The following is a 26,896-nucleotide window of genomic DNA, read 5'->3' on the forward strand; positions in this document are numbered from 1 at the left end:
AAGTGCTGAAGATTACTTAAAGAAAATCTTATGATTCCCACAGGTGGGCGTGTCTTTGAATATATCCCATGATTTCCACCTGACCAGGTCCTTATAGAAATACTTTTGTACTTCTGTTAAGTTGAAACTTCTCCTTCTAGAATGTTCTTCATCAATTTTTTTTTTACATCTTTATTGGAGTATAATTGCTTTACAGTGGTGTGCTAGTTTCTGCTTTATAACAAAGTGAATCTGTTATACATATACATATGTTCCCATATCTCTTCCCTCTTGCGTCTCCCTCCCTCCCACCCTCCCTCTCCCACCCCTACAGGCGGTCACAAAGCACTGAGCTGATCTCCCTGTGCTATGCGGCTGCTTCCCACTACCTATTTCACGTTTGGTAGTGTATATATGTCCATGCCTCTCTCTCGCTTTGTCACACCTCACCCTTCCCCCTCCCCATATCCTCAAGTCCATTCTCTAGTAGGTCTGTGTCTTTATTCCCGTCTTACCCCTAGGTTCTTCATGACATTTTTTTTTCTTAAATTCCATATATATGTGTTAGCATATGGTATTTGTCTTTCTCTAGAATGTTCTTACATTCCGTCTTTATACTTCTTCAGTTTGTGCCTTTTCACCCATCCTTAGTATTAATTATCATAGGCAGCACAACATTTAATGTAACCTTAACTTTATTGAATAAGTAAGTATGCATTACAGATAGATTGTAAGTCATTCTTGGTCCTGCAGAGACAGCTGTTTATGCCGAGGCAAAACGAGAACATGAATCCACAGTTCTACTGCTACTGAAATACTTCTGAGTGTCTTGGTATGGGCACAATCTCCCTCAATATCCATTCAAACAGGTTTTGCTGTCACCTCTCCTTTCAGCTGAGGGATTCACAATATCTAAAATAAACTTGTAAAGAACGCTTCTGTATCAGAGGTAGTTTTATACCTACATTATTAATCATAGAAAACATTTGGCCAAAGACTCCATAAAAGGGGCAGAGAAGATACACCAGAGCTCAAAGTTGGAACCAATTATTTTTTCAAGCTAATTGGCCACAGTAACAAAAGTATCAACTGAATTTTAGAATAGCCTGTTCAGCCATTTAACATCAAAGCATGCAGTAGCCTGTGCATACAATAGCTCTTAGCGACAACCTTGAATTTGGCTTGAGCACCAAGGATGCATTTCAAAATGTGAAAAGTACATTTATGTGCAATGACTAGTGTTGTGAGCTGAAAGGTGGCTCCCCAAAGATACGTCGATGTCCTAATTCTCAGAACCCGCGACGTTAACTTAGTTGGGAAAAGGGTCTTCACAGATGTAATTAGTTAAGGATCTTGAAATGAGGAGATTATCACTGATAAACCGGTGGGCCTTTAAATGCCTTCACGAGTGTCTTTATAAGCAGGAGGCAGAGGTAGACTAGACATACAGAGGGAAATGTGATACGAAGACAGAGCAGAAAGAGATTTGGCCACAAGCCGAGGAATGATGACAGTCACAAGAAACTGGGAGGGGCAAGGAACAGGTTTTCTCCTAGTGCCCCCAGAGGGAGTACAGCCCTGCTAATACCTCAATTTACGGCTTCTGGTCTCCAAAACAGTAAGAGAATGAATGCCTGTTGTTTTAAGTGAACATGTTTGGAGTACTCTGTTACAGCAACCACAGCAACAAACTACAGATCTTGGTACCAGGAAGTCAGGGACTGCTGTAACAAATACCTAAAAATGTAGAAGTGGCTTTGGAATTAGATCACGTGTAGAGGCTGGAAGAATTTTGACGTATGTGGTACAAAAATCATGGACTGCCTTAAACAGACTGTCGGGAAGAATAGGAATGTTAAAGGCGCGTTTCATGAGGGCTCAGAAGGAACTGAGGAACATTTTATTGAAAACTAGAGGAAAGGTGATCCTTGCTATATAGCGGCAAAAAGCTTATCCAAATTGTCTCCAACTGTTGTGTGGAAAGTAGATCTGTAAGTGATGAATTTGGATATTTAGCTGAGGAAATTTGAGAGCAAAGCATTGGAGGTATGGCCTAGATTTTTCTTGAGCTTAGAGTAAAATGTAAGAGGAAAGGGATAAATTGAAGAAAGAACTGTTAAGCAGAAAGGACCCAGCACTTGATGATTCAGGAAATTCTGAGCCTATTCAGATTGCAAAACATGCTAAAATGAAGATTCACTGTTAGGATAGTGTGGCTAGTGTGCTCTGGAGATAAAGCCAAGGCTGGATAACCTTTGGCTAGTGCTGTAGAGATTAGGCATTGACTCACTCACTGATCCACTCAATCATCTCAGTAGAAGCCAGGAACAGAGGTGGTGTTATCTGGCAAAGATCTGTGAGGACTCTCTTGTCTCACTAGTAAATCAATATGATATACAGGGGGAGCCTACAAAATTGTTGAGAAAGTTACACCAGCAGAAACAGTTCCAGCTTGGCCTGAAAGGGACAGAGACAGGACAAAATGAGAGAAGGCGGTCAAACTACCAAAACTTTACAGGCAGGAAGTAGGCTGATAAAGCTGCAAAGAGGTGATACCATTCGATAGAAAAGATCAACCCTAGGGCAGAGCTGCAGGTTTCGAGGCAGAAGTACAAGCCATGGGCACAGAGGCAGAGACTTGATCCATGGGCCAAGAGGCCAGAGCTGCAGGCCTAAAGGATGTAGCCCTGAGACAAGGAGGATTATTGTCAAGTCTTGAAACCTAAGGGGATTCTGCCTGGCCAAATTCTGAAAATCATCAGGACAGGTGACTCCTTTCTATGTTTGTTCCACTTTCTCCCTTTTGGAATAGGAACGTCTATAACTATTATCATATGCCTGTCCCACCACTGTATTCTGGAAACAGGGGCCTTGTTAATGTCTTGTTTCACTGATTCACAGATGCAAAGGAATTTTGCCCCAGGGTTTTCACCTATAGCTGATTTAGATGATCTAGGTGAGCTTTGGAACTTTTGAACTGAAGATGTTTGGATGAGATTTTAGACTTAGGGTTGAGACTTTTAGGAGTGTTGGGATAGGGTGAATATACTTTGCACATGGGACAGACATAAATTTGGGGGGGTCCAGAGGGCAGACTGTCATGGGCTAAAGGTTACCTCCAAAAAGATATGTCCACATCCTAATCCCCAGAACCTATGAATGTTACGTTTTTGGAAGAAGGGTCTTACAGATGTAATTAAGTTTAGGGTCTTCACATGAAATTATCCTGGATTATCTAGGTGGGCCCTAAATTCCAACAAAAGTGTCCTTATAAGAGAGGGGCATAGGGAGATTAAATACATAGAGGAGAAGGTGATGTGAAGATGGAGCAGAGAGAGATGTGGCCGTAACCCAAAGAATGCCAATAGCTACCCGAAGCTGGAAGAGGCAAGGGAAGAGTTTCTTCTAGAGCCTCTGGAGGGAGCATGACCCTTGATTTTGGACATCTGGCCACCACAACCATGAAAGAATAAATTTCTGATATGTTAGGTCACCAAGTTTGTAGTAATTTGTTACAGCAGCCAGAGGAAACTAGTACAACTAGTAAACATTTTAAAGGGTTTTGCAATTTTAAAAAACATTCTGAAGAAAATCTGCATAAATTGGTGCTTCTCACGTGTGGCAGTAATAAACCCAACAAAAGACTTTAGTATAATTTGGTTCTATACTAAAAATGTCACTATGTACTTTTTTCTGGTGATAATTTTCAATCTAAAACAAAACTGCAAATGGCTAGAGCAGGACCATTATAAATCTGGGAAGCAAACCCTTTAATTGAGTTATCAGAACTTCGTGAAAGACCCTGAACGGTCTCATAATGTTTGTGAAAAGCATGTGGAATTATTCTAAATACAAATATATAATTTATCAATAATAGTACTTTTTTTCCCCACAAACTAAAAAATAAGGCAAGTTCACATCTGGAAAAGGTGATATTCATCAGTATGTCCACCTTGACCAGCCTGATAATATGGCATGGCAAATGCCCCTAAATATTAGTCAGGGTGAATATTTCAAAATATCATTTTCCTACAGTCTGAAAAGCTATCAAAAGACTCAAAGAAGCCATACCATGAAGATTTCAGAAAAGACTTTGTGAAGTTAAAAATACGTACATTAAGTATTTACATAAATTAGTAGAACCTAAATCTTTGTTGCTGTTGTTATTGTTAAAAAAACAGTGTGTGAAATTGATATGTCCCTTAAACTTGTGTGTGTGCGCATATGTGTGTGTCTTAAGATAGATGATAGGATAAAATTGTAAAATCTCAGATCCTGTTACTGCTTTTGATTTCTCTATTGTAGCAGCTTCAGAGCTTTGTAAAGGATAAGACCCAAGTAAGAATGCACTGGAGGAAAAGGCAGCAATTTGAATCACTGTACGTCTATAAAAAGGAAACTGTGAGCTATTGGTCGCTTGGTTACATTATCTCAGGGAGTGACTTGCCAAGCCGGTCTCTTGTTCTTTCTGAATGTCTATAATGTACTTTGGAGGAAGTAGAAATAGGATTTTCTTTATAAGAAATATACATATAAGAAATCTTTTACAATCATCTGCATGGATTGGTCCAGAGAAGTTATACCACATTATTACAATGCATTTTTAAAAATAATAGACAAGTATAACTTCTCCTCCCTCATCTATTTAAGAAAAATGTAGAGCCTGTTTTTTCCTCCTAGAGTTGTTTCGGCAGCATCATTTGAATTTGTTAATATAAGGTAAATAAGTATGATGATGATTGAGAAGTTCACTTAGTCACTGGGATGTGGAATTATTGTAGCAGGAGATATAAATATATACACATATATACAGATACATACATGTAATTTCTTTTTCTTCTTCAGATCACCACGGAGGAACTGGAAAGGGGACTAGAAAGGCAGATAAAACAACTGACCTTTCGGACAGTTTTCTGCTGCCTCCTGCGGAGAGAAATATTTTTCCCCTCAGATCTCCTAGAACTCTATTCCCTGCCTTCAAGGGGGGTGTGGGAGAAAGAAGCAATAGAGAGAAGAAATAAACCATGGAGAATAGAGAGCAATATTTACCTTTAAAAATCTGAATAAAGGTAACAGAATTTGCAGGTTCAGCCCTAGCATAAACATTAAAATGTGAGGTTTTTCTCAAAAACAGCCATATAAAGTATTTGTATAAAGTAGATATATGTGCATAATTAGAAAATACCTCTTTAAATAAAGTTTAAATCACTTTCTCTAACTGCTTCTGTTAAACTTTCTGGCTTATTTTTAGCAATGATAAGTGCCTGCAATATCATGCTGAAACTCTAGATTAATGATAAGTTTAATTTCAGCCGAAGCAGATGAATCCATCAACTTTCACTTGAGATAAGATTCTAAGTAACTTGACGGGGGGTGAAGCAGTACTTTTTCTGAGTTTCCAAAAATGGCTTCTTTTATAGAGTGTGCAATATCAGTGCCTTTCCAAACCATTAACAAACACACACATTTTACTGGCCTTTTCCTTTTCTATATAACAGGAATCAGAAGTAGACACTGACTAATTCTTTCTATTCTTTTTCTTCTCTTTTCTTCCTTTCTTTTTGTGGGGGGGGTGACTTCAAATTTGAGTAATAATATTATACATTTTTGACAGACTGAATGGTTTTGAAAGTCTTTGGAACTCTTCAATTTCTTACACTTTTCATCATCACGGTCAGGCCACACACAGTAACAAATAATACACATCTTTACACTAAAAGGGAATGTATTTTATAATCCTGGTAATTGTGTTCGTATTAGTATAACTAACTGTGGGAGGAGTCTTGCAATAACTTTACATATGCACGCTATTGCATCCAGCTCAGCTTGATCTTTGCAGAAATGTACTTATTTCCTCTCCATCCCTTGAGTGCATGTTTTGTTCCTCCCAAAATGTATGATTTTGTTTACTTAAGTATTTTCATATTCTTTGGCATCAGGAATCACTTAGATGAGATAGCTTCATTGTGGCGAGAGCGTGACCTTTCCAAAGGTACTCGTCTGTTATCTGTAAGACAAAGAGAAAAAGAACCAAAAACATGGTGAGCTTTAGATCCCAGCTGTTACGTGATGTCAGGTTGAGAGAGGTTTTCAAACAGTCCTGAAAAATTACTTCAAATGAATATATAAATAACAAGGAGCCAAGATCTGAGGCGTTCATGCTGCAGCTCCCAGGCTGAGTTCAAGAGTTTGAAATCAGCATTAAATGACTTTTCTTGGTAAGTGAAGTCAGAGTGATAAAAGAAATGGAAGAATTCGCTCAAGCACAGTCCCCTTGGAAATAGCAGGCGACAACAAAATTCCTTGGTAAAGATGTTAAATTGAAAGGATCTATGTACAGTGCCTTTTGTTGGAAAGCACTTCAATTCCCCATGAGTTTTCAATCTGTATGTTGGCTATCTCTAGCGCACACCAGCGTGGGCAGAGCAAAAAAGAGTTTTTATTTTTTACAATGATTGCAATATATGGCAATCAAATCAGCTACCAAGTCTTTGCCTGATTATGTGATGTAAACAAATTCAATACATTATATAGTCATTATGGGACTGAATAATGAATAGGTCCCATTCCCCTCACCCGTCACGGGAAAAATAATCACTGTAGAGAGAACTGTTGGCACAAAGCTTGGAAAGCATTGAAAGTTGCTGAAAATAGTTTTAGCTTTAATAGGAAAAAGGTTTACAGCTCTGCATTGTGATGATCACTACTATGTTATTATCACCTCTGTTTTATGCTCAGCTTAAATGCAACTGATGTCGGTGAAAATCCCTTTCTGAAAAAAGCATAATGCACTTAGATTCTCTATTTAGAATGAGACTAGGTCCCTAGAAATAATGACAACTACCAGCACTTACATAAATCCTAACACTTTACACTCGTTAATTTGCTAATTCACACAACATCCCCGGGAGGTAAGCACATTTCATTCTATCCTATTATCTCTGCTTTAGTGATGAAGGTTACACAGCAAATCAATGGTATGACAGGGGCTTATAATGCAAAGTTAATGCCTAAATGTCAGGCCTGCTTTGTTCAGAGGTAGATGTTGGGGCCTCCCAGGCTCCTACTCATTTCCTCCCTAAGAGCATACCCAAGGAGCACATTCTGCCTGTCCCATGGGGAGGATGGACTGTGAGAAATGTTGAGGTTTTGCCATGGGATCTTTCTCATCTGTGCTAGTGTTTCTCGAGTGATTCCGGGTAGTCTGTGGTCAGTACACAGAGCAAAAGCTAACTGGCCTCCATAACCTTGGCCTCGTTAACACCACAGAATGAGTGCACTGAACCAACCAGCCATAAGTTCAAAGTGCCTTATAATGCAATAATATCACTGAGAGGTGAGAAAGAAAGAGATATTTTCTCTATTCAGAGATGTATCTGAGTGATAGATTACTTGGGCATCCTTTTAAAGATACCATTAAAAAATCCATTATTTAGTTTGTGATATGGATCACAATTCAGCTAAAAATGTCAAGATAACATTCCTAGATAAAGGGCTTATTACTTAGATGTCACTGGTTTGCAGATTGGTTTGGGACTTCTTAGAAGACATTTACAAATGAGATTATAATATGATGGCTACCATTGCATTGCTAGCATTTAAGTATTCAGTGTTAAAGCTATCAGATATGAGAATGATGGTACCATTCACAGAGGATTGTCCCAGCTCAGAAAAAAGGCTTGTGCCTTGGTGGTCCTACACACTAAGGTCAGCTGGCATCCACACTCACTCCAGGAATGCTATTGGTACCCCATACCACCACTCACTGCCCACTGGATTCAAGAGATGTACCACATACAAAAACCTAGCCTTGCAGCAGTAAATGAAGTGATGACAGGATTCACATCAACCTGTAACTTTCTTGGTAGCATCTGGTGTGAGAAAATAAACTTTCAAGTCAAAATGAACTGGGGAAAGGAGACTGAAGCTTTTGGAAGGCAGGATAAACACTGGTTGATGGCCCAAATCCAGCTCTTGGCATACACAAAAGAGAATTATTCTATATTTCGCCCCTTCCTCTCTCCTTCTCTCCCTCTATCCCTCCCTTCCTTCTCTGTCTCTCTCTCTTTAAAATTTTTTTGGTACCTAATTGGTACCTATGTATATGAGATAATTATAAGTGGAAGCAATCCTGAAAGGCCATCACCTGTATTTTTGAAATGTCAATCTCCAACATTGTTTATGAGAAAATGACACTAGAAACAATGGCAGCAGGGGACCTTCAAGATGGCGGAGGAGTAAGACGTGGAGATCACCTTCCTCCCCACAGATACATCAGAAATACATCTACACGTGGAACAGCTCCTACAGAACACCTACTGAATGCTGGCAGAAGACCTCAGACTTCCCCAAAGGCAAGAAACTCCCCATGTACCTGGGTAGGCAAAAGAAAAAATAAAAAACAGAGACAAAAGAATAGGGACAGAACCTGCACCTCTGGGAGGGAGCTGTGAAGGAGGAAAAGTTTCCACACACTAGGAAGCCCCTTCACTGGCAGAGACAGGGAGTGGCGAAGGGGAAGCTTAGGAACCACGGAGGAGAGCGCAGCAACAGGGGTGCAGAGGGCAAAGCGGAGAGATTGCCACACAGAGGATCATTGCCAATGATCACTCACCAGCCTGAGAGGCTTGTCAGCTCACCCACCAGGGAGGGTGGGGGCTGGGAGCTGAGGCTTGGGCTTCGGAGGTCAGATCCCAGGGAGAGGACTGGGGTTGGATGAGTGAACACAGCCTGAACGGGGCTAGCGCACCACAGTTAACTGGGAGGGAATCTGGGAAAAAGTCTGGAACTGCCTAAGAGGCAAGAAACCATTGTTTTGCGGTGCATGAAGAGAGGAGATCCAGAACACCACCTAAATGAGCTTCAAAGACAGGCGTGAGCCGTGGCTGCGCGGCTATTAGCGCGGACACCAGAGATGGGCATGAGACGCTAAGGCTGCTGCTGCTACCACCAAGAATCCTGTGTGCAAGCACAGCTCACTATCCACACACCCCCACCCCAGAAGCCTGTGCAGCCCGCCAATGTCAGAGTTCCGTGATCCAGGGACAACGTCCCTGGAAGAACACATGGCACGCCTCAGGCTTTTGCAAAGTCACAGCAGCCTCTGTTGCTGCAGGCTGGTCCCGCATTCCAATTATGACTACCATACCCCTCCCTCTCCCTGGTCTGAATGAGCAAGAGCACCCTAATCAGCTGCTGCTGTAAACCCCTCCTGTCTGGGCAGGGAACAGATGCCTGAGGGTGACGTACACGCAGAGATGGTGCCAAAACCAAAGCTGAACCCCCGGAGCTATGCAAACAAAGAAGAGAAAGGGACATTTTCCCTGGCAGTCTCAGAGGCAGCAGATTAAATTCCCATAATCAACTTGATGTATTTGCATATGTGGAATACTTGAATAGACAATGAATTGTCCCAAAATTGAGGCAGTGGACTTCGGGAACAACTGTAGACTTGGGGTTTGCGGTCTGTAACTGATTTGTTTCTGATTTTTATGTTCATCTTAGTTTAGTTTTTAGTGCTTGTTATCATTGGTGGATTTGTTTATTGGTTTGGTTGCTCTCTTCTTTTTTTATTTTAATAATTAAAAGAATTTTTAAATTCTTTTTAATTTTTCTTTCTTTTTCTTTCTTTTTTTTCCTTTTTCTACTAAGCCGTGTGGCTGACAGGGTCTTGGTGCTCTGGCCTGGTGTCAGGCCTGAGCCGCTGAGGTGGGAGAGCCGAGTTCAGGACACTGGACACCAGAAACCTCCTGGCCTCCCATAATATCAATCAGCGAGATCTCTCCTAGAGATCTCCGCCTCAACGCTAAGACCCACCTCTACCCAATGGCCAGCAAGCTCCAGTGCTGGATGCCCCATGCCAAACAACTAGCAAGACAGGAACACAAACCCACCCATTAGCAGAGAGGCTACCTAAAATCATACTAAGCTCACAAACACCCCAAAACACACCATGGGATGTGGCCCTGCCCACCAGAAACACAAGATCCAGCCCCACCCACCAGAACACAGGCACCAGTCCCCTCCACCAGGAAGCCTACACAACCCACTGAACCAACCTCACCCATTAGGAGTAGACACCAAAAACAATGGGAACTACGAACCTGCAGCCTGTGCAAAGGAGACCCCAAACACAGTAAGATAAGCAAAATGAGAAGACAGAGAAACACACAGCAGATGACGGAGGATGGTAAAAACCTACTAGACTAAACAAATGAAGAGGAAATAGTCAGTCTACCTGAAAAAGAATTCACAGCAAGGGTAGTAAAGATGATCCAAAATCTTGGAAATAGAATGGAAAAAATAAAAGAAACGTTTAACAAAGACCTAGAAGAACTAAAGACCAAACAAACAATGATGAACAACACAATAAATGAAATTAAAAATTCTCTAGAGGGCTTCCCTGGTGGCACAGTGGATGAGAGTCCGCCTGCCAATGGAGGGGACACGGGTTCGTGTCCCGGTCTTGGAAGATCCCAAATGCTGCGGAGCGGCTGGGCCCGTGAGCCATGGCCGCTGAGCCTGCGTGTCCGGAGCCTGTGCTCCGCAACGGGAGAGAGGCCACTACAGCTAGAGACCCGCGTACCGCAAAAAAAAAAAAAAAAAAAAAAAAAAATTCTCTAGAAGGAATGAATAGCAGAATGACTGAGGCAGAAGAATGGATAAGTGACCTTGAAGATAAAATAGTGGAAATACGACAGAGCAGAATAAAGAAAAAAGAATGAAAAGATTGAGGACGGGTCTGAGAGACCTCTGGGACAACATTAAACACACCAACATTCAACTTAAAGGGGTATTAGAAGAAGAGAGAAAAAGAGAGAGACAGAAAATATTTGAAGAGATTATAGTTGAAAACTTCCCTAACATGGGAAAGGAAATAATCAAGCCCAGGAAGCACAGAGAGTCCCATACAGGATAAATCCCAGTAGAAACAGGTCAAAACACATATTAAACTATCAAAAATTAAATACAAAGAAAAAATATTAAAAGCAGTAGGAGAAGAACAAGAAATAACATACAAGAGAATCCCCACAAGTTTAAGAGCTGACCTATCAGCTCAAACTCTGCAAGCCAGAAGGGAGTGGCAGGACATAGTTAAAGTGATGAAAGGGAAAAAATTACAACCAAGATTACTCTATTCAGCAAGGATCTCATTCAGGTTTTTTTTTTCTTTTTCTTTTTTTTTTTTTTTTTTGCGATATGTGGGCCTCTCACTGTTGCGGCCTCTCCCATTGCGGAGCACAGGCTCCAGACGCGCAGGCTCAGTGGCCATGGCTCATGGGCCGAGCTGCTCCGCGGCATGTGGGATCTTCCCGGACCGGGGCACGAACCCGTGTCCCCTGCATCGGCAAGCGGACTCTCAACCACTGTGCTACCAGGGAAGCCCTGGTTTTGTTTTTTTGCAGTACGCGGGCCTTTCACTGCTGTGGCCTCTCCCATTGCGGAGCACAGGCTCCGGACGTGCAGGCTCAGCGGCCATGGCTAACGGGGCCAGCCGCTCCACGGCATGTGGGATCTTCCTGGACCAGGGCACGAATGCGTGTCCCCTGCATCGGCAGGCGGACTCTCAACCACGGCGCCACCAGGGAAGCCCTCATTCAGGTTTGATGGAGAAATTACAATCTTTACAGACAAGCAAAAGTTAAGAGAATTCAGCACCACCAAACCAGCTTTAAAACAAATGCTAAAGGAACTTTTCTAAGCAGAAAACACAAGAGGAGGAAAAGGCCTACAAAAACAAAACCAAAACAATTAAGACAATGGTAATAGGAACATACATATCAATAACTACCTTAAATGTAAATGGATTAAATGCTCCAACCAAAAGACATAGACTGGCAGAATGGATACAAAAACAAGACCCGTTTATATGCTGTCTACAGACCTAGGGACACATACAGACTGAAAGTGAAGGGATGGAAAAAGGTATTCCATGCAAATGGAAATCAAAGAAAGCTGGAGCAGCAATTCTCATGTCAGACAAAATAGACTTTAAAATAAAGACTATTACAAGAGACAAAGAAGGACACTACATAATGATCAAGGGATCAATCCAAGAAGAAGATACAACAAGTGTAAACATTTATGCACCAAACACAGGAGCACCACAATACATAAGGCAAATGCTAACAGCCATAAAAGGGGAAATTGACAGTAACAAAATCATAGTAGGGGACTTTAACATCCCACTTTCACTAATGGACAGATCATCCAAAATGAAATAAATAAGCAAACACAAGCTTTAAATGCCACATTAAACAAGATGGACTGCATTGATATTTCTAGGGCATTCCATCCAAAAACAACAGAATACACTTTCTTCTCAGGTACTCATGGAACATTCTTCAGGATAGATCATATCTTGGGTCACAGATCAAGCCTTGGTAAATTTAAGAAAATTGAAATCGTATCAAGTACCTTTTCTGACCACAATGCTATGAGACTAGATATGAATTACAGGAAAAGATCTGTAAAAAATACAAACACATGGAGGCTAAACAATATGCTACTAAATAACCAAGTCATCACTGAAGAAATCAAAGAGGAAATCAAAAAATACCTAGAGACAAATGCCAATGAAAACATGATGACTCAAAACCTATGGGATGCAGCAAAAGCAGTTCTAAAAGGGAAGTTTATAGCAACACAATCCTCCTCAAGAAACAAGAAACATTTCAAATAAGTAACCTAACCTTACACCTGAAGCAATTAGAGAAAAAAGAACAAAAAAAACCCCCAACGTTAGCAGATGGAAAGAAATCATAAAGATCACATCAGAAATAAATGAAAAAGAAATGAAAGAAACAAAGGCAAAGACCAATAAAACTAAAAGCTGGTTCTTTGAGAAGTAAACAAAATTGATAAACCATTAGCCAGACTCATCAAGAAGAAAAGGGAGAAGACTCAAATCAACAGAATTTGAAATGAAAAAGGAGAAGTAACAACTGACAGTGTAGAAATACAAAGGGTCATGAGAGATTACTACAAGCAACTATATGCCAATAAAATGGACAACCTGGAAGAAATCGATGAATTCTTAAAAAAGCACAACTTTCTGAGACTGAATCAGGAAGAAATAGAAAATATAAACAGACCAATCACAAGCACTGATGTTGAAACTGTCATTAAGGAGCTTCCAACAAACAAAAGCCCAGGATCAGATGGCTTCACAGGCAAATTGTATCAAACATTTAGAGAAGAGCTAACACCTATCCTTCTCAAACTCTTCCAAAATATAGCAGAGGGAGGAACACTCCCAAACTCATTCTACCAGGCCACCATCACCTAGACACCAAAACCAGACAAAGATGTCACAAAAAAAGAAAACTACAGGCCAACATTACTGATGAACATAGGTGCAAAAGTCTTCAACAAAATACAAGCCAACAGAATCCAAGAGCACATTAAAGGATCATACACCATGATCAAGTGGAGTTTATCCCAGGAATGAAAGAATTCTTCAGTGTATGCAAATCAATCAATGTGATACACCATATTAACAAACTGAAGGATGAAAACCATATGATCATCTCAATAGATGCAGAAAAAGCTTTGACAATATTCAACACCCATTTATGAAACTCTCCAGAAAGTAGGCACAGAGGGAAACTTCCTCAACATAATAAAGTCCATATATGACAAACCCACAGCCAACATCATTCTCAATGGTGAAAAACTGAAACCGTTTCCTCTAAGATCAGGAACAAGGCAAGGTTGCCCACTCTCACCACTATTATTCAACATAGTTTTGGAAATTTTAGCCATGGCAATCAGAGAAGAAAAAGAAATAAAATGAATCCAAATCGGAAAAGAAGAAGTAAAACTGTCACTGTTTGCAGGTGATGATACTATACATAGAGAATCCTAAAGATGCTACCAGAAAACTCCTAGAGCTAATCAATGAATTTGGTAAAGTAGAGGGATACAAAATTAATGCACAGAAATCTCGTGCATTCCTACACACTAACGACGAAAAATCTGAAAGAGAAATTAAGGAAACACTCCCATTTACCATTGCAACAAAAGGAATGAAATACCTCAGAATAAACCTACCTAGGAAGACAAAAGACCTGTATGCACAAAACTATAAGACACTGATGAAAGAAATTAAAGACAATACAAATGGATGAAGAGATATACCATGTTCTTGTATTGGAAGAATCAACATTTTGAAAATATACTACCCAAAGCAATGTACAGATTCAATGCAATCCCTGTCAAACTACCACTGGCATTTTTCACAAAACTAGAACAAAAATTTCACAATTTGTATGGAAACACAAAAGACCCCGAATAGTCAAAGCAATGTTGAGAAAGAAAAATGGAGCTGGAGGAATCAGGCTCCCTGACTTCAGACTATACTACAAAGCTACAGGAATCAAGACAGTATGGTACTGGCACAAAAACAGAAATATAGATCAATGGAACACGATAGAAATCCCGGAGATAAAACCACACACATATGGTCATCTTATTTTTGATAAAGGAGGCAAGAATATACAATGGAGAAAAGACAGCCTCTTCAATAAGTGGTGCTGGGAAAACTGGACAGCTACATGTAAAAGAATGAAATTAGAACACTCCTGAGCACCATACACAAGAATAAACTCAAAATGGATTAAAGACCTAAATGTAAGGCCAGACACTATCAAACTCTTAGAGGAAAACATAGGCAGAACACTCTATGACATAAATCACAGCAAGATCCTTTTTGACCCACCTCCTAGAGAAATGGATATAAAAACAAAAATATACAAATGGGACCTAACGAAACTTAAAAGCTTTTGCACAGCAAAGGAAATCATAAACAAGACTAAAAGACAACACTCAGAATGGGAGAAAATATTTGCAAACAAAGCAACTGACAAAGGATTCATCTCCAAAATATACAAGAAGCTCATGCAGCTTAATATCAAAGAAACAAACAACCCAATCCAAAAATGGGCAGAAGACCAAATAGACATTTCTCCAAAGAAGATATACAGATTGCCAACAAACACATGAAAGGATGTTCAATATCACTAATCATTAGAAAAATGCAAATCAAAACCACAATGAGGTATCACCTCACACTGGTCAGAATGTCCATCATCAAAAAATCTACAAACAATAAATGCTGGAGAGGATGTGGATGAGATGGAACACTCTTGCACTGTTGGTGGGAATGTAAATGATACAGCCACTATGGAGAACAGTATGGAGGTTCCTTAAAAAACTAAAAATAGGACTACCATACGACCCAGCAATCCCACTACTGGGCGTATACCTTGTGAAAACCATAGTTCAAAATGAGTCATGTACCACAATGTTCATTACAGCTTTATTTACAATAGCCAGGACATGGAAGCAACCTAAGGGTCCAATGACAGATGAATGGATAAAGAAGATATGGCACATATATACAATGGAATATTACTCAGCCATGAAAAGAAATGAAATTGAGTTATGTGTAGTGAGGTGGATGGACCTAGATTCTGTCATACAGAATGAAGTAAGTCAGAAGCAAATACCGTATGCTAACACATATATATGGAATCTAAAAAAATGGTTCTCATGAACCTAGGGGCAGGACAGGATTAAAGATGCAGACGTAAAGAATGGACTTGAGGACACGGGGAGGGGTAAGGGTAAGCTGGGATGAAATGAGAGAGTAGCACTGACATATATACACTACTAAATGTAAAATAGATAGCTAGTGGGAAGCAGCTACATAGCATGGGGAGATTAGCTTGGTGCTTTGTGACCACCTAGAGGGGTGGGATAGGGAGGGTGGGGGGGGAGATTCAAGAGGGAGGGGATATGGGGATATATGTATACATATAGCTGATTCACTTTGTTATACAGCAGAAACTAACACAACATTGTAAAGCAATTATACTCCAATAAAGATGTTAAAAAGAAGAAAAAAGAAACAATGACAGCAAGACTGCTATGGGTTTTTGTGATTTATTTACGATTCTCTGTAAGTATGTTAAAACTATTTTAGGTACAAAATATATTTATACTCTAAAGCTGTATGGATCAGGTAGAAGTGCAATTTGGACGATAATATGTTATATGTATATATAATATGGATATATATGAATATAAATATTCATCTCTTCTCACAGTCTAATAGCTCACAATCTAATGATAGCAATTTTCATACTTGGATTCATGCCTTCTTTGAGGCAGAGACTGAGAATCACTGAATATTTAAAAATACAACTTCTATATTTATAGTATTAAATACTAATGGGTAAAAAATCAGTGGCCTGACCCTCATAAGGTCGGGACACATGGTTGGCATCAAATTTATGAGGAAAGAGCAAATGCTAGTTACTATTGCTGTTGGGGTGATGGAGTAATTTGGGTGATTGTGAGAGTGATTGCACTTCCTATTTGGAAACATAGGTGACAGAGGCAGGTGCCCATGTGATATGATTTGAGAGCTCCAGGAGCCCCAGATTGAACCAAATCCACTTTTCTACACAGTCTTATTCTCCCAACACTACTGATACTAGAATAGTTTAGATGGAAAAAAATAGGAGTCTCTCCTCCAAAAAGTCAATAGTTTAAAAAATATGTATTTACCTGAGGTGATGCAGAGGGCTTTGTTAATAAGTAGTGGCTTCCCTTTCCAATTTGCCTTGTTGTGTTTTTGGAAATGAAAGAGAGGAAGATGGGGGGAGGCATCAGGCTATGTGTGTATACTTGTTGGGGATATTGTGCAATGAGATACAGGAAAATACATTTCATCAGAGGTTGAGGAAACATGATTTGTCATAATGTTCCTCTGTTTCCATTTTCTGAATGCATGAGGTAACACAGTGAATAAGAAAGCCTAGAGAGTCCAATGTATCCTCATGGTCTAAGAATTCACTAAGGGATTCTCTTGTTTGTAAACACAAGGATTAATGCAACAGTAGAGCCTGAGATGTCCATCCCAAGAATCCACCATAGTTGGGCATACATACCCTATCAGATTCTTTTTGGTCACCAAAGCCTTGATGCCCTATGTGAAGGTGAAAAGATTCTGACATTACAGACAGTAACCTGGTCATAGTGTGAAATTGAAGAGAGGGGAATAGTTATATGAAAATGTGCAGTCCATGGAGGAGGGGTGACCAAACCTAAAACAATATGCCAATCTGTCACAAAAAGAGAATATAAATGCATGGTTCAGCTTTGACATGATTCTGCACATTGTGAATATTAGGTTAACCAGCTCAAACCACTTTCAAGCCTTTCTCCACTGTCATAAGAGCAAGAAGCTTTATGCTTTTTCTGAGCATAAATTGATTTGGCATTCATCTCAAAACCTTCCCAATAGAGTCCTGAGTGAATAGATTAAACCTGTTATTGCATTGCTCTAAAATTCATTCATGTAATCATTTATTCAACAACTATGTACAAAGTACATCATCCATGAAATACCTGAATGTCACAAAATTTCAGATCATACCTAAATCTACACTGCTAATTTCCTTCCTACTGAAAACTCTGTCAAAGTGAGATAACTGAGGAATAAGCATATCATAGATAAAGCTTAAATAAAACGTGGTGTGAGACAGACCAAAGGACTCAAGCTTGTAGAATGTAATCTGGGAACTTTTAATTACTCCTCTAATAAAGTGAGTGTATGCCAAAGGTACAGGGCTGTGTGTTGTATATTGCATGAGTAGGTCAAGTTGAGATTGAAAACATGTGATAAAAAGACCATGTCCATTATTCATTTCCCTCCAGGCTAGGCACCCATCTGTTGTCTATGGAAGAACTGTTTCCTTCCTGGTGCTTCATAGGCACATTAGATGTATCAACATTGACCTAACACAATGCAACTATACCCTCCCAATAGGGTAACATAAAATAAGTGTGCCTGGCATATACTGCATATTGTGCTACAAAACATCCCGTTTTAATGATAATTAGTTGGCTAGAAAACAAAGGAAAAGAAAGCCTCTGCAATTTACTGAGCTTTCTTTTCTCCAAAACTCTTCAAAATGATGGTGTGGCAGATTGACCATCAATGGACAGGCATTGTTTCCAGCAAAAAGAGCAAACAGAGGATGGCGTTTGCGCAGCTCAGGCTAAGAAAACCAAGAAAACTTTAGGTTGCTTTGGGAAATGTCTATTGAGTAGCTATTTGCATGCCAAACACTGATGAAAGATAATTATTTTAGACTGTTATAGTGAAATCATATCATATGAACTTACATCTTTTTTCCCTTCTGTCCCATGATTCCAAAACGGTTTATGTTTTTTTCTGTGCTTTTGGGGATCCTGACTTGATACAGTTTCTCACTCACTAGAAACGACTGGAAGGAAAGTGGCAACAGAATTAGGCTTGGGCCTAACCTTTTGGTGGAGGACAGCCAGTTTGTTGACTAGATTCGCTCTCTTCACTTACCAGAATACTAGATTCGTTCTCTTCACTTACCAGAATAATGTCTTTAAAAAAAAAAAAAAAGTTGAGCTCGAACTATATGTTCAAATTGGTGTTCTACTTTTTCATTTAACATTTTATTGTAGAAATTTTCCATTTCATTAAACTTCTGAAACATGATATTGAAAACATGATTTTTAATGGCCACATACTCTTCGTTTTATATAAACATGTCACAATTTGGTTAACCATTTCTCTACTGTTGGACATGTAGGTTGCTTCCAAGTTTTTGCTATTATACTAAGCCTTGCAATGAATATCCTTAATAGTTTATATCTTATTATATACATCATGTGTAGAAGTGGCATTGTTAAGTATGAAAAATTAAGTCCAAATTGTATTCCAGAATACTTGTATTAATTTAAATCCAATTGGCAGTAAGTAAATGAATTTGTCTGTCTTATTGTTGGGTATTAATTTTTTTAAAATGTGCTAATATGAAAAGTGACTAATGGCATCTGATTCTTTTGGCCCTTCTTCAAATCTTAGTAAAGTGGAAATTTTCATATGTTATTATCCATTTATATTTCTTCCTTTAAATGCTGGTCATATCCTTTGCCCAATAAATTGATCGATCTTTTACACTGTGATCCATTCCTTTATTGTTAACCTGAGGAAGTCTTTCTCTAGCCAGAGACATTTGATAAACATTCAACTATATCTCTTCTTCTTATTATTTTTTAAAAAATTATTTATTTATTTATTTAATTTTGGCTGTGTTGGGTCTTCATTGCTGTGCATGTGGGCTTTTTCTAGTTGTGGTGAGCAGGGGTTACCCTTCGTTGTGGTGCACGGGCTTCTCATTGCGGTGGCTTCTCTTTGCTGCGGAGCACGGGCTCTAGGTGTGCGGGCTTCAGTAGTTGTGGCTTGCAGGCTCTAGAGCGCAGGCTCAGTAGTTGTGGCACATGGGCTTAGTTGCTCCGCGGCATGTGGGATCCTCCAGGACCAGGGCTCGAACCTGTGTCCCCTGCATTGGCAGGCAGATTCTTAACCACTGCACCACCAGGGAAGTCCCGATATCTCTTCTCCTTTAAGGTTTGATTTTTTCTAACACTTATTTAAATGATCTAGAATTTATTTTGTTGTACAATGGCAGGTAAGTTTCCACATTGCTTGCTTGCTTGCTTTTTTCCTTGCAAAGAGGAAATGGGTTGTTCCAGCATCATCTGTTGAATAATCATGAATTTCTACATTGATTCATGATATTTTTTTGTTTTTGTTTTTTAAGATTTGTGTGTGCGTTTTAATACAATTTATTTATTTAATTTATTTATTTTTGGCTGTGTTGAGTCTTTGTTGCTGCACGTGGGCTTTCCCTAGTTGTGGCGAGTGGGGGGCTACTCCTCATTGCGGTGCATGGGCTTCTCATTGCGGTGGCTTCTCTTGTTGCGGAGCATAGGCTCTAGGCGCATGGGCTCAGTAGTTGTGGCACACGGGCTTAGTTGCTCCGCGGCATGTGGGATCTTCCCAGACCAGGGCTTGAACCTGTGTTGCCTGCGTTGGCAGGCGGATTCTTAACCACTGTGCTACCAGGGAAGCCCCATGATATTTCTTTTTTATATATTAAATTATCTATACTAGGGTACATTTCTGTTCCATTGACTTAAGTATTTTTCCAACTATTTTTGTGCCACCTATTTTTGTGACTTCTGATTTCATTATTTGTCTCATAATATGTTTTAATACCTAGTGGAGATAATCCTCTATAATTTATATTTTCATTTCAAACATGTATTTTTAGGGCACATTTTAGAACTCTACATCATGCTATAATCACAAAACAACTTGAAAACAATACAGTTTGACAAACAAACCCAATAGGTACTAACTAGGCTATCCTAGTAAGGCTAGGCAGATGTCTATTTCCTGAGCGCCAATGAGTCAAGTGACTCTAAAGTCCCTAACGATGTTTTTAAGAGTTCTCCTCAGGTTCTTCATTTTCTTAAAGACTTAATAAGCCTCTTTCCCTGTCTTCTGATCACTTTTTTTTTTTTTTTTTCTGCTGGCTAACCACTTTTCTTCTGAAAATACAGCACAGGCCAGCACTAAGGAAAAGAGCATCACCAATTCTACTTAGAGATTTTATAATACACTTATTCTCATTATTTTTGCTTCATCAAAATTTTGAATAATTGGAATTAAATGTATAGTTTTGTTGTTGATAAAGTCTAGTGCCTCTAGTTTGTAAACCTTATTTTTTCATATATTTTATATGTTTTACAAATTTGGTTTCCACTAGATACCACAGGTGATAAAATATATTAAATTATTTTATTCCAACAGAATTGTATACATAGGGTGCTGTGCAAAAATGCATGCCTAGAAGCCAACCAATTACCTCTACTTAAATAGTTCTAACCCTATTCTAATCTCAGTGACATTGTAATGTTTTGAAAATTAGAAACAGGCCATGTTATGTAATCTATATCCTTCATTATATGCAAATAAATCCACGCAAAGAAAACAGAAACCCAGATTACCATGGTAGTTCAGGTCAGCAGAAGAGATGAAAGTTATTTTAACGAGGATGGTAATGGAAAGCAATAATGTTAAAGTAGTTCAGAAGCTACTGTGACTATAGACACACAACTCCCATTAACTGTAATTGGAGTTAAGCACATGTAATGATAACAAAATAGACCCCTAAATATCTGTCCAATTGGAAAATAAGCAAATGTGTTCCAGGAAACAGCATGCCTTTGCGTAGAAAATACAGTATTCTAATTGAGATGCACAAATTATTTTCACATTGATATTGCTCAGGGTATGATGGCATTTTTCCTATGCTTGGGGATGTAGATCTGCTCTAGGTAACATCTGTACAAAGAATGCCTTTCCTTTTCTTAATGCTCAGCATTCGTTATGTTATTAAAGGAAAAGTCTCAATAGTTGCAATGGATTTATTATTATTAATTCAGTAGCTTGTTATCAGCATGAAACTCTGCTGTGCTGGGGAAAAACAAATTATATTTTACAAAACTGCAGTAGTGAGATTAAATCACTTTTCTGTATTTCACTTTCTTCTTATCCTCCCTGCCAGGTAGTAACTTGACTATCTCTATTATGAACCTCATATTTTGTAAACTATCAAGTCTCGTAGTAATATAAAGGTACATTATCAAACAAACTCAATTATAGCAACTTTAGGAAGATTGAAATACGTGATAAAAGTAAAACCACATAGTACAATAATATTACTTCAAGGCATTAAAAACTTAATCCATGTTAAGCTACAAATGTAGAAAATATGCAACGCTTACTTTCATCTGTCATAAAAATGATATTTTCATAACATGTACAACCAACCTCTTGGGATTTTAAATGACTAGTATTTACCTAATTGATAACTTGAGTATTTCAAGGGATTTTGGAAAAGTATGGCACAGAAAAAGTAAAATCAGTATATTCAGTATTTCAATGGCCACAGACCTTGCCATCGATTATCTTTGGACTCAATGTCAAAGCTAATGAATAGGATTTTTAAAAATGTCCTTGGTTTTATTTATTGGCCATGCATTATGTTCGTTTCTTCACTAGGAAATGCAATTGGGCCCTAAGACAAATTTTCTACGAGGTTGAAAGTCTGATGACGATGCCGGCCTATCTGGAAAATATGGGAAAGGGTGACAAATAAAAATGTGAATAACGTTAGAGAATAGTTGGAAAAGCTCCCAAGTATATTAGACATGTGAAACTTACATTAAAGAGCAAACCAGCAGAAACTACACAAACTAACAGAACTGCTCAGGTGTCTATCACAGTGGGTTACTCACAGTGGTTTCTCAAAAACTGTCTGTTGATTAAGTAATAATCCAATCATTAGCAATGAATCAGGAACTGGTCCTGCAAATTCACCTTCCACTATACTGCTTACACACAGGGAATATAATTTGCCATTAATATAGGCAAAGGTAAGAAAACGCTCCCTTCCTCCCTTTCATCCACTCACAAATGTTTACTGAATAAAATATCTGCAGAGGGCTTCCCTGGTGGCGCAGTGGTTGAGAGTCCGCCTGCTGATGCAGGGGACACGGGTTCATGCCCCGGTCTGGGAGGATCCCACATGCTGCAGAGCGGCTGGGTCCGTGAGCCATGGCCGCTGAGCCTGCGCATCCGGAGCCTGTGCTCCACAACGAGAGAGGCCACAACAGTGAGAGGCCCACATACCGCAAAAAAATAATAATAATAATAATAAAAATTAAAAAAATAAATAAAATAAAATATCTGCAGAGTACCATAATAAGCACCCTTATAAGTTATTAGGAAGGAAAGGATAAATGTACAAACAACTATAACATGAAACTAACTACATGTCTCTTATAGCATCTCTTACAGTCTACGTACAATGGAGGTTAAGAGAAGAGAAAAATCATATCCTTTGAGTGTAGAAGTTGGAGGGTCAGGGAAAACTTCATCCCAATTAGCCCTTAACAGATAGGTGGGATTTCAACAAGAGGAAACAGAAGTGTAGCTGTTAATTTTTGATTAGAAAAAGTGAGTTCTGGTTCCTTATATTGCTATTTTAATTACCAAATTTTTCCTATTTGGGGGGCATGAAAAGCAATGGATGTATAAAGGGAGAATCAGAATTTCTATACATGTTTAACCATTTTTTTCTAGGACATGGAGGAAAATAATGATAGGGAATGCACCAAACTGGTCAGATTTGTAATGTTTCCGTAAACACGTGATTTTAGTTTTAATGGTATTTAAAAAAACAATCCTGAATGATTTACAGAGAAGACAGCAGTTTTGTTTCAAAACAAACAAACAAACAAACAAACAACCCAGAAAAAGCCCACAACAAAACCACCCAGCAGAAATGAGGTCCTCTGGCATCATCTGGTTAGGTTCTGTTGTTGAAGCCTAGCTAGCACTATTAAGAGTGGCAGCAGAAGAGCTGATCAAGGCAAACATAGATTGCAGTGACCTGGGCCAAGAGTACTTGGTAAGATGAGAGCTTGAGCAACCATTTGGGTTGATGCAGATAAACTAGCTGTTAAATGACAATGTGGATACAGGGTCATTCATTCCTACAACCTGCCATCTCTGTGTCTTTCTATTCCACGTGTGACAGAGATCCCTATGACTAAGGACGTTAGGCATCAGCCATTTCTCTAACTTTGATCATATGATGGACAATCCTCTGTCATTTTCTGTGGCAGTTGTTTGTGATCTGCCTGAGCTTTGTTGCTGATATGCTGACCTAGAATATATTTACCTGTCATCTGCTTTTGTTTCCAAATCATTCTAAGACTGTATATCTACTCTTTTAGTTTTTAACGTGTGCAACCTATCTCTTGGGTCTGGACTACCTGATTCTTGCTGATGATGGAAATTTGAGAGGAATCAGCCCAACTCCCCAGCTTCAGTAGCCCTGGGTACTCTGGGGTTATGTAAGCTCACTGGTTTCTACAGCAAGGCAGAAATGGCAGGCTTTCCCCTGCATACTTCCATTTCCCAAAGGACAGGATCACAGAACTATCCCACTGGGTATGATTTTGAGGAGAGAAGATATTAAGCTACAACTTACAATCCATGAGACTATAAACAGGTGCTTCCTATTAGTAGTGTTCCCCATGCTAGCCTGTGCTTAATTACTTAACCAGTTGTATGGACAAAGGCAACCTGTATGGGTAATATCACAGACACTTTAGCAGCTGCCAGTGCCATTGTTTTAAAACATAAACTGTCCCTTAAGGTAGAAGCCAGTCAGCAGTTGTTTTAAAAATGAGCAATTAGGACACAGTTAAAACACAGCTTCTCAATGTCATATTCATAACTGACAGAAGTGCCTTTGTAATTGTAGTTTCTAAGGCAATCTATTTACAACCCAAGTGCAGGCTGAGCCTTTAGATGATAAAAAATGGTTACTGACTAGCAACTTATCCCTCATACAAGAAGTCTCAAAGAACCCTTCCTGATGTTTAAGTCTACTGGAATAAAGCCAGTCCTCACATTATCAGACAAATATATAAATATGGATGGCTGTACATCAATGTTCTTTGCAACACTGTTTATACTAGCGAAAATCGTAAAAAGTCTATCTGTCCATCATGGGGTTCGATAAATAAAGGATGGGACCCACATACACTAGGATAGAATGCAGCCATTTCTAAATTATCATATAGATCTACATGTACTTGACAGAAAGAGGCCCACACTATAAACTGAAAAGGCAAGTTACAAAAGAGTATATCATATTCTTAGTCCGAAAAAAATATAATTTTTAGAAGTTGGAAGGCTATCTACCAATAAAAACAGTGGTTATCTCTGAATGGTGAGATCATGTTTTCTTTTTTATATTTTTCCATGTCTGAATTTTTGGCATTGAGCATGATTAACTTGGTAAATTAGGGAAGCAACCTAGGTAGGACATAAAATTTTTAGGCTTCAGAGCAAAAGCACATACTGTTCTCAACTTAAAGGGCAGTTTAGGATTCAATAATCTGCATGAATTCTCTGTTGATAACACCATCACTAAGTATACTATAATGGGGGGAAAAAAAAGACCAGTCAGGTACTATTTTCTGCTTTGTTTAAAAAAGGGCCACAGAATGTTCCCTGGTCAGAAAGTAATGACTTACAAGTAGGCTGGTTTTAGAGCACAAATAAATTTGTCTTCATATGCTGTTGTCATTTATAAAAGGATATTATGAATCTTAGATTCTAAATTCTAAAAGTTGGAGTCTTAAGAAGTGAGTGTAGACATTGCCTATCCAAAAAGATAGGTATAAATTCAGAAGGATGAGGAGGTATGTCATGGCATCATCTGGAGAGTTTTACTCCAATGGTAAAGTCAAATGAGACTTAAAAATTCCTTTCAGCAATATGTTACCAGTAAATGACAAATTAAAAATAAAGTCTGTCCTTTGATGGGGGACAACACTGACCCATTTTCAATAAGACATACATACTGGGTTATTCTTCCTGGTTAATGCAGGCAGTGTGAGGTTGGAGAGGGGAGTCTTGGCACAAAGTATTACTATACTCTTTCTTACTACATTTGTACTAGAGCAACAAATGATGATGGGATAAAGTAAAGCTAACTGGTATATGTAGTCTTTGAACTTATTAATGTAGATTACTAGACTCAGTTTTCTAATGAAATGGGCTACCCTCATATTTATGCAACTGCAAAAATGATTCTTCCTAAACATGTCTCCTAATCTGCAAATAATAATAGTACATACATTGTAGGGTGTTAACAGAATGAGATAATCTAGTACTTGGCCCATATTAACCTTCTGATAGATGTGAAACACACACACACACACACACACACACACACACACAGAGAGAGAGAGAGACACACACATAAATCAGTCAACAATCAAGCAAAAAGTGGTTTCTACCTTTAACAGTTATTTATAACGTTGTATTACAAAGTCCTCAGTGTATGACCATATGGGTTCAAATCTTTGTTCCATTGCTTAATAGCAATGTTTTCTTAAACTTATTTTCCCATTTGTGAACATGAAAATAATATTTAAATACCTACCTAAGAGGATAGTTACAAGAACTAAATGAGGCAATAACGTAAAAGGACAAGAATGGTACCTGACAGAGCAAAAGCTTAACATTTTCATATTTGATATTGTAAGAGTCACATTCTACAGATTTCAGCATCAAGATCTTATTATACTTTTTAAAGTCTAGACAGCCTCATTATGGAGACTATGACATGTTTTAGCCAGTTTTGGGACAATGGACAAGATGCAAACATATGTTTATAAAAGTCTTTTTCAGATTAGCATATAAAAACAAAGACTAATGAAGATCAGTTAGGAAATCAGAATTTATCAAGGTTCTGACTTTTTATTTATTTCACAAGTCGTCATGAGCGAGGGTATTTCTTATGCCATTGGGAAGCAATGAAAATCTTTTATAGCAATTTATTTATTTTTCTTATTGTCATCCCATGAGTAGAGAAATGTTCCCGGGCTTTCTACTACTTCTCTGCTTTAGGATTCCAGTTGTCTGGACAGATTTGTCCCCTGGAGTAGGAAGAGATTATTTCTAGAGATTAAAGGCTGGCTTGAACGATGCATCTAGTAAAACCAGTTACTCATTTTTTTTTTTTTTTTTTTTTGCGGTACGTGGGCCTCTCACTGTTGTGGCCTCTCCCTCTGTGGAGCACAGGCTCCAGACACGCAGGCTCAGCGGCCATGGCTCACGGGCCCAGCCACTCCGTGGCATGTGGGAGCTTCCCGGATCGGGGCACGAACCCGTGTCCCCTGCATTGGCAGGCGGACTCTCAACCACTGCACCACCAGGGACGCCCAGATTTTTTTTTTTTTTACATCTTTATTGGAGTATAATTGCTTTACAATGGTGTGTTAGTTTCTGCTTTATAACAAAGTGAATCAGTTATACATATACATACGTCCACATATCTCTTCCCTCTTGCGTCTCCCTCCCTCACACCCTCCCTATCCCACCCCTCTAGGTGGTCACAAACCACCGAGCTAATCTCCCTGTGCTATGCGGTTG

At 39.0% G+C, this 26,896-nt stretch overlaps 1 protein-coding gene across 1 annotated transcript in view; it reads right to left on the bottom strand.

Annotated features, from left to right (window-relative positions):
- Positions 1-656: 656 nt before the first annotated feature.
- DIAPH2 (diaphanous related formin 2) overlaps positions 657-26,896 on the bottom strand; it is an 891,422-nt gene continuing 865,182 nt past the window's right edge. The window contains exon 28 of the mRNA XM_067724059.1: positions 657-5,986. Within this exon, the coding sequence (XP_067580160.1) occupies positions 5,922-5,986 (65 nt within the window). The 3' untranslated portion in view covers positions 657-5,921. The remainder of the gene's footprint in view (positions 5,987-26,896) is intronic.

The sequence above is a fragment of the Pseudorca crassidens genome, chromosome X, assembly GCF_039906515.1.
Source record: "Pseudorca crassidens isolate mPseCra1 chromosome X, mPseCra1.hap1, whole genome shotgun sequence".
Lineage (NCBI taxonomy): Eukaryota > Metazoa > Chordata > Mammalia > Artiodactyla > Delphinidae > Pseudorca > Pseudorca crassidens.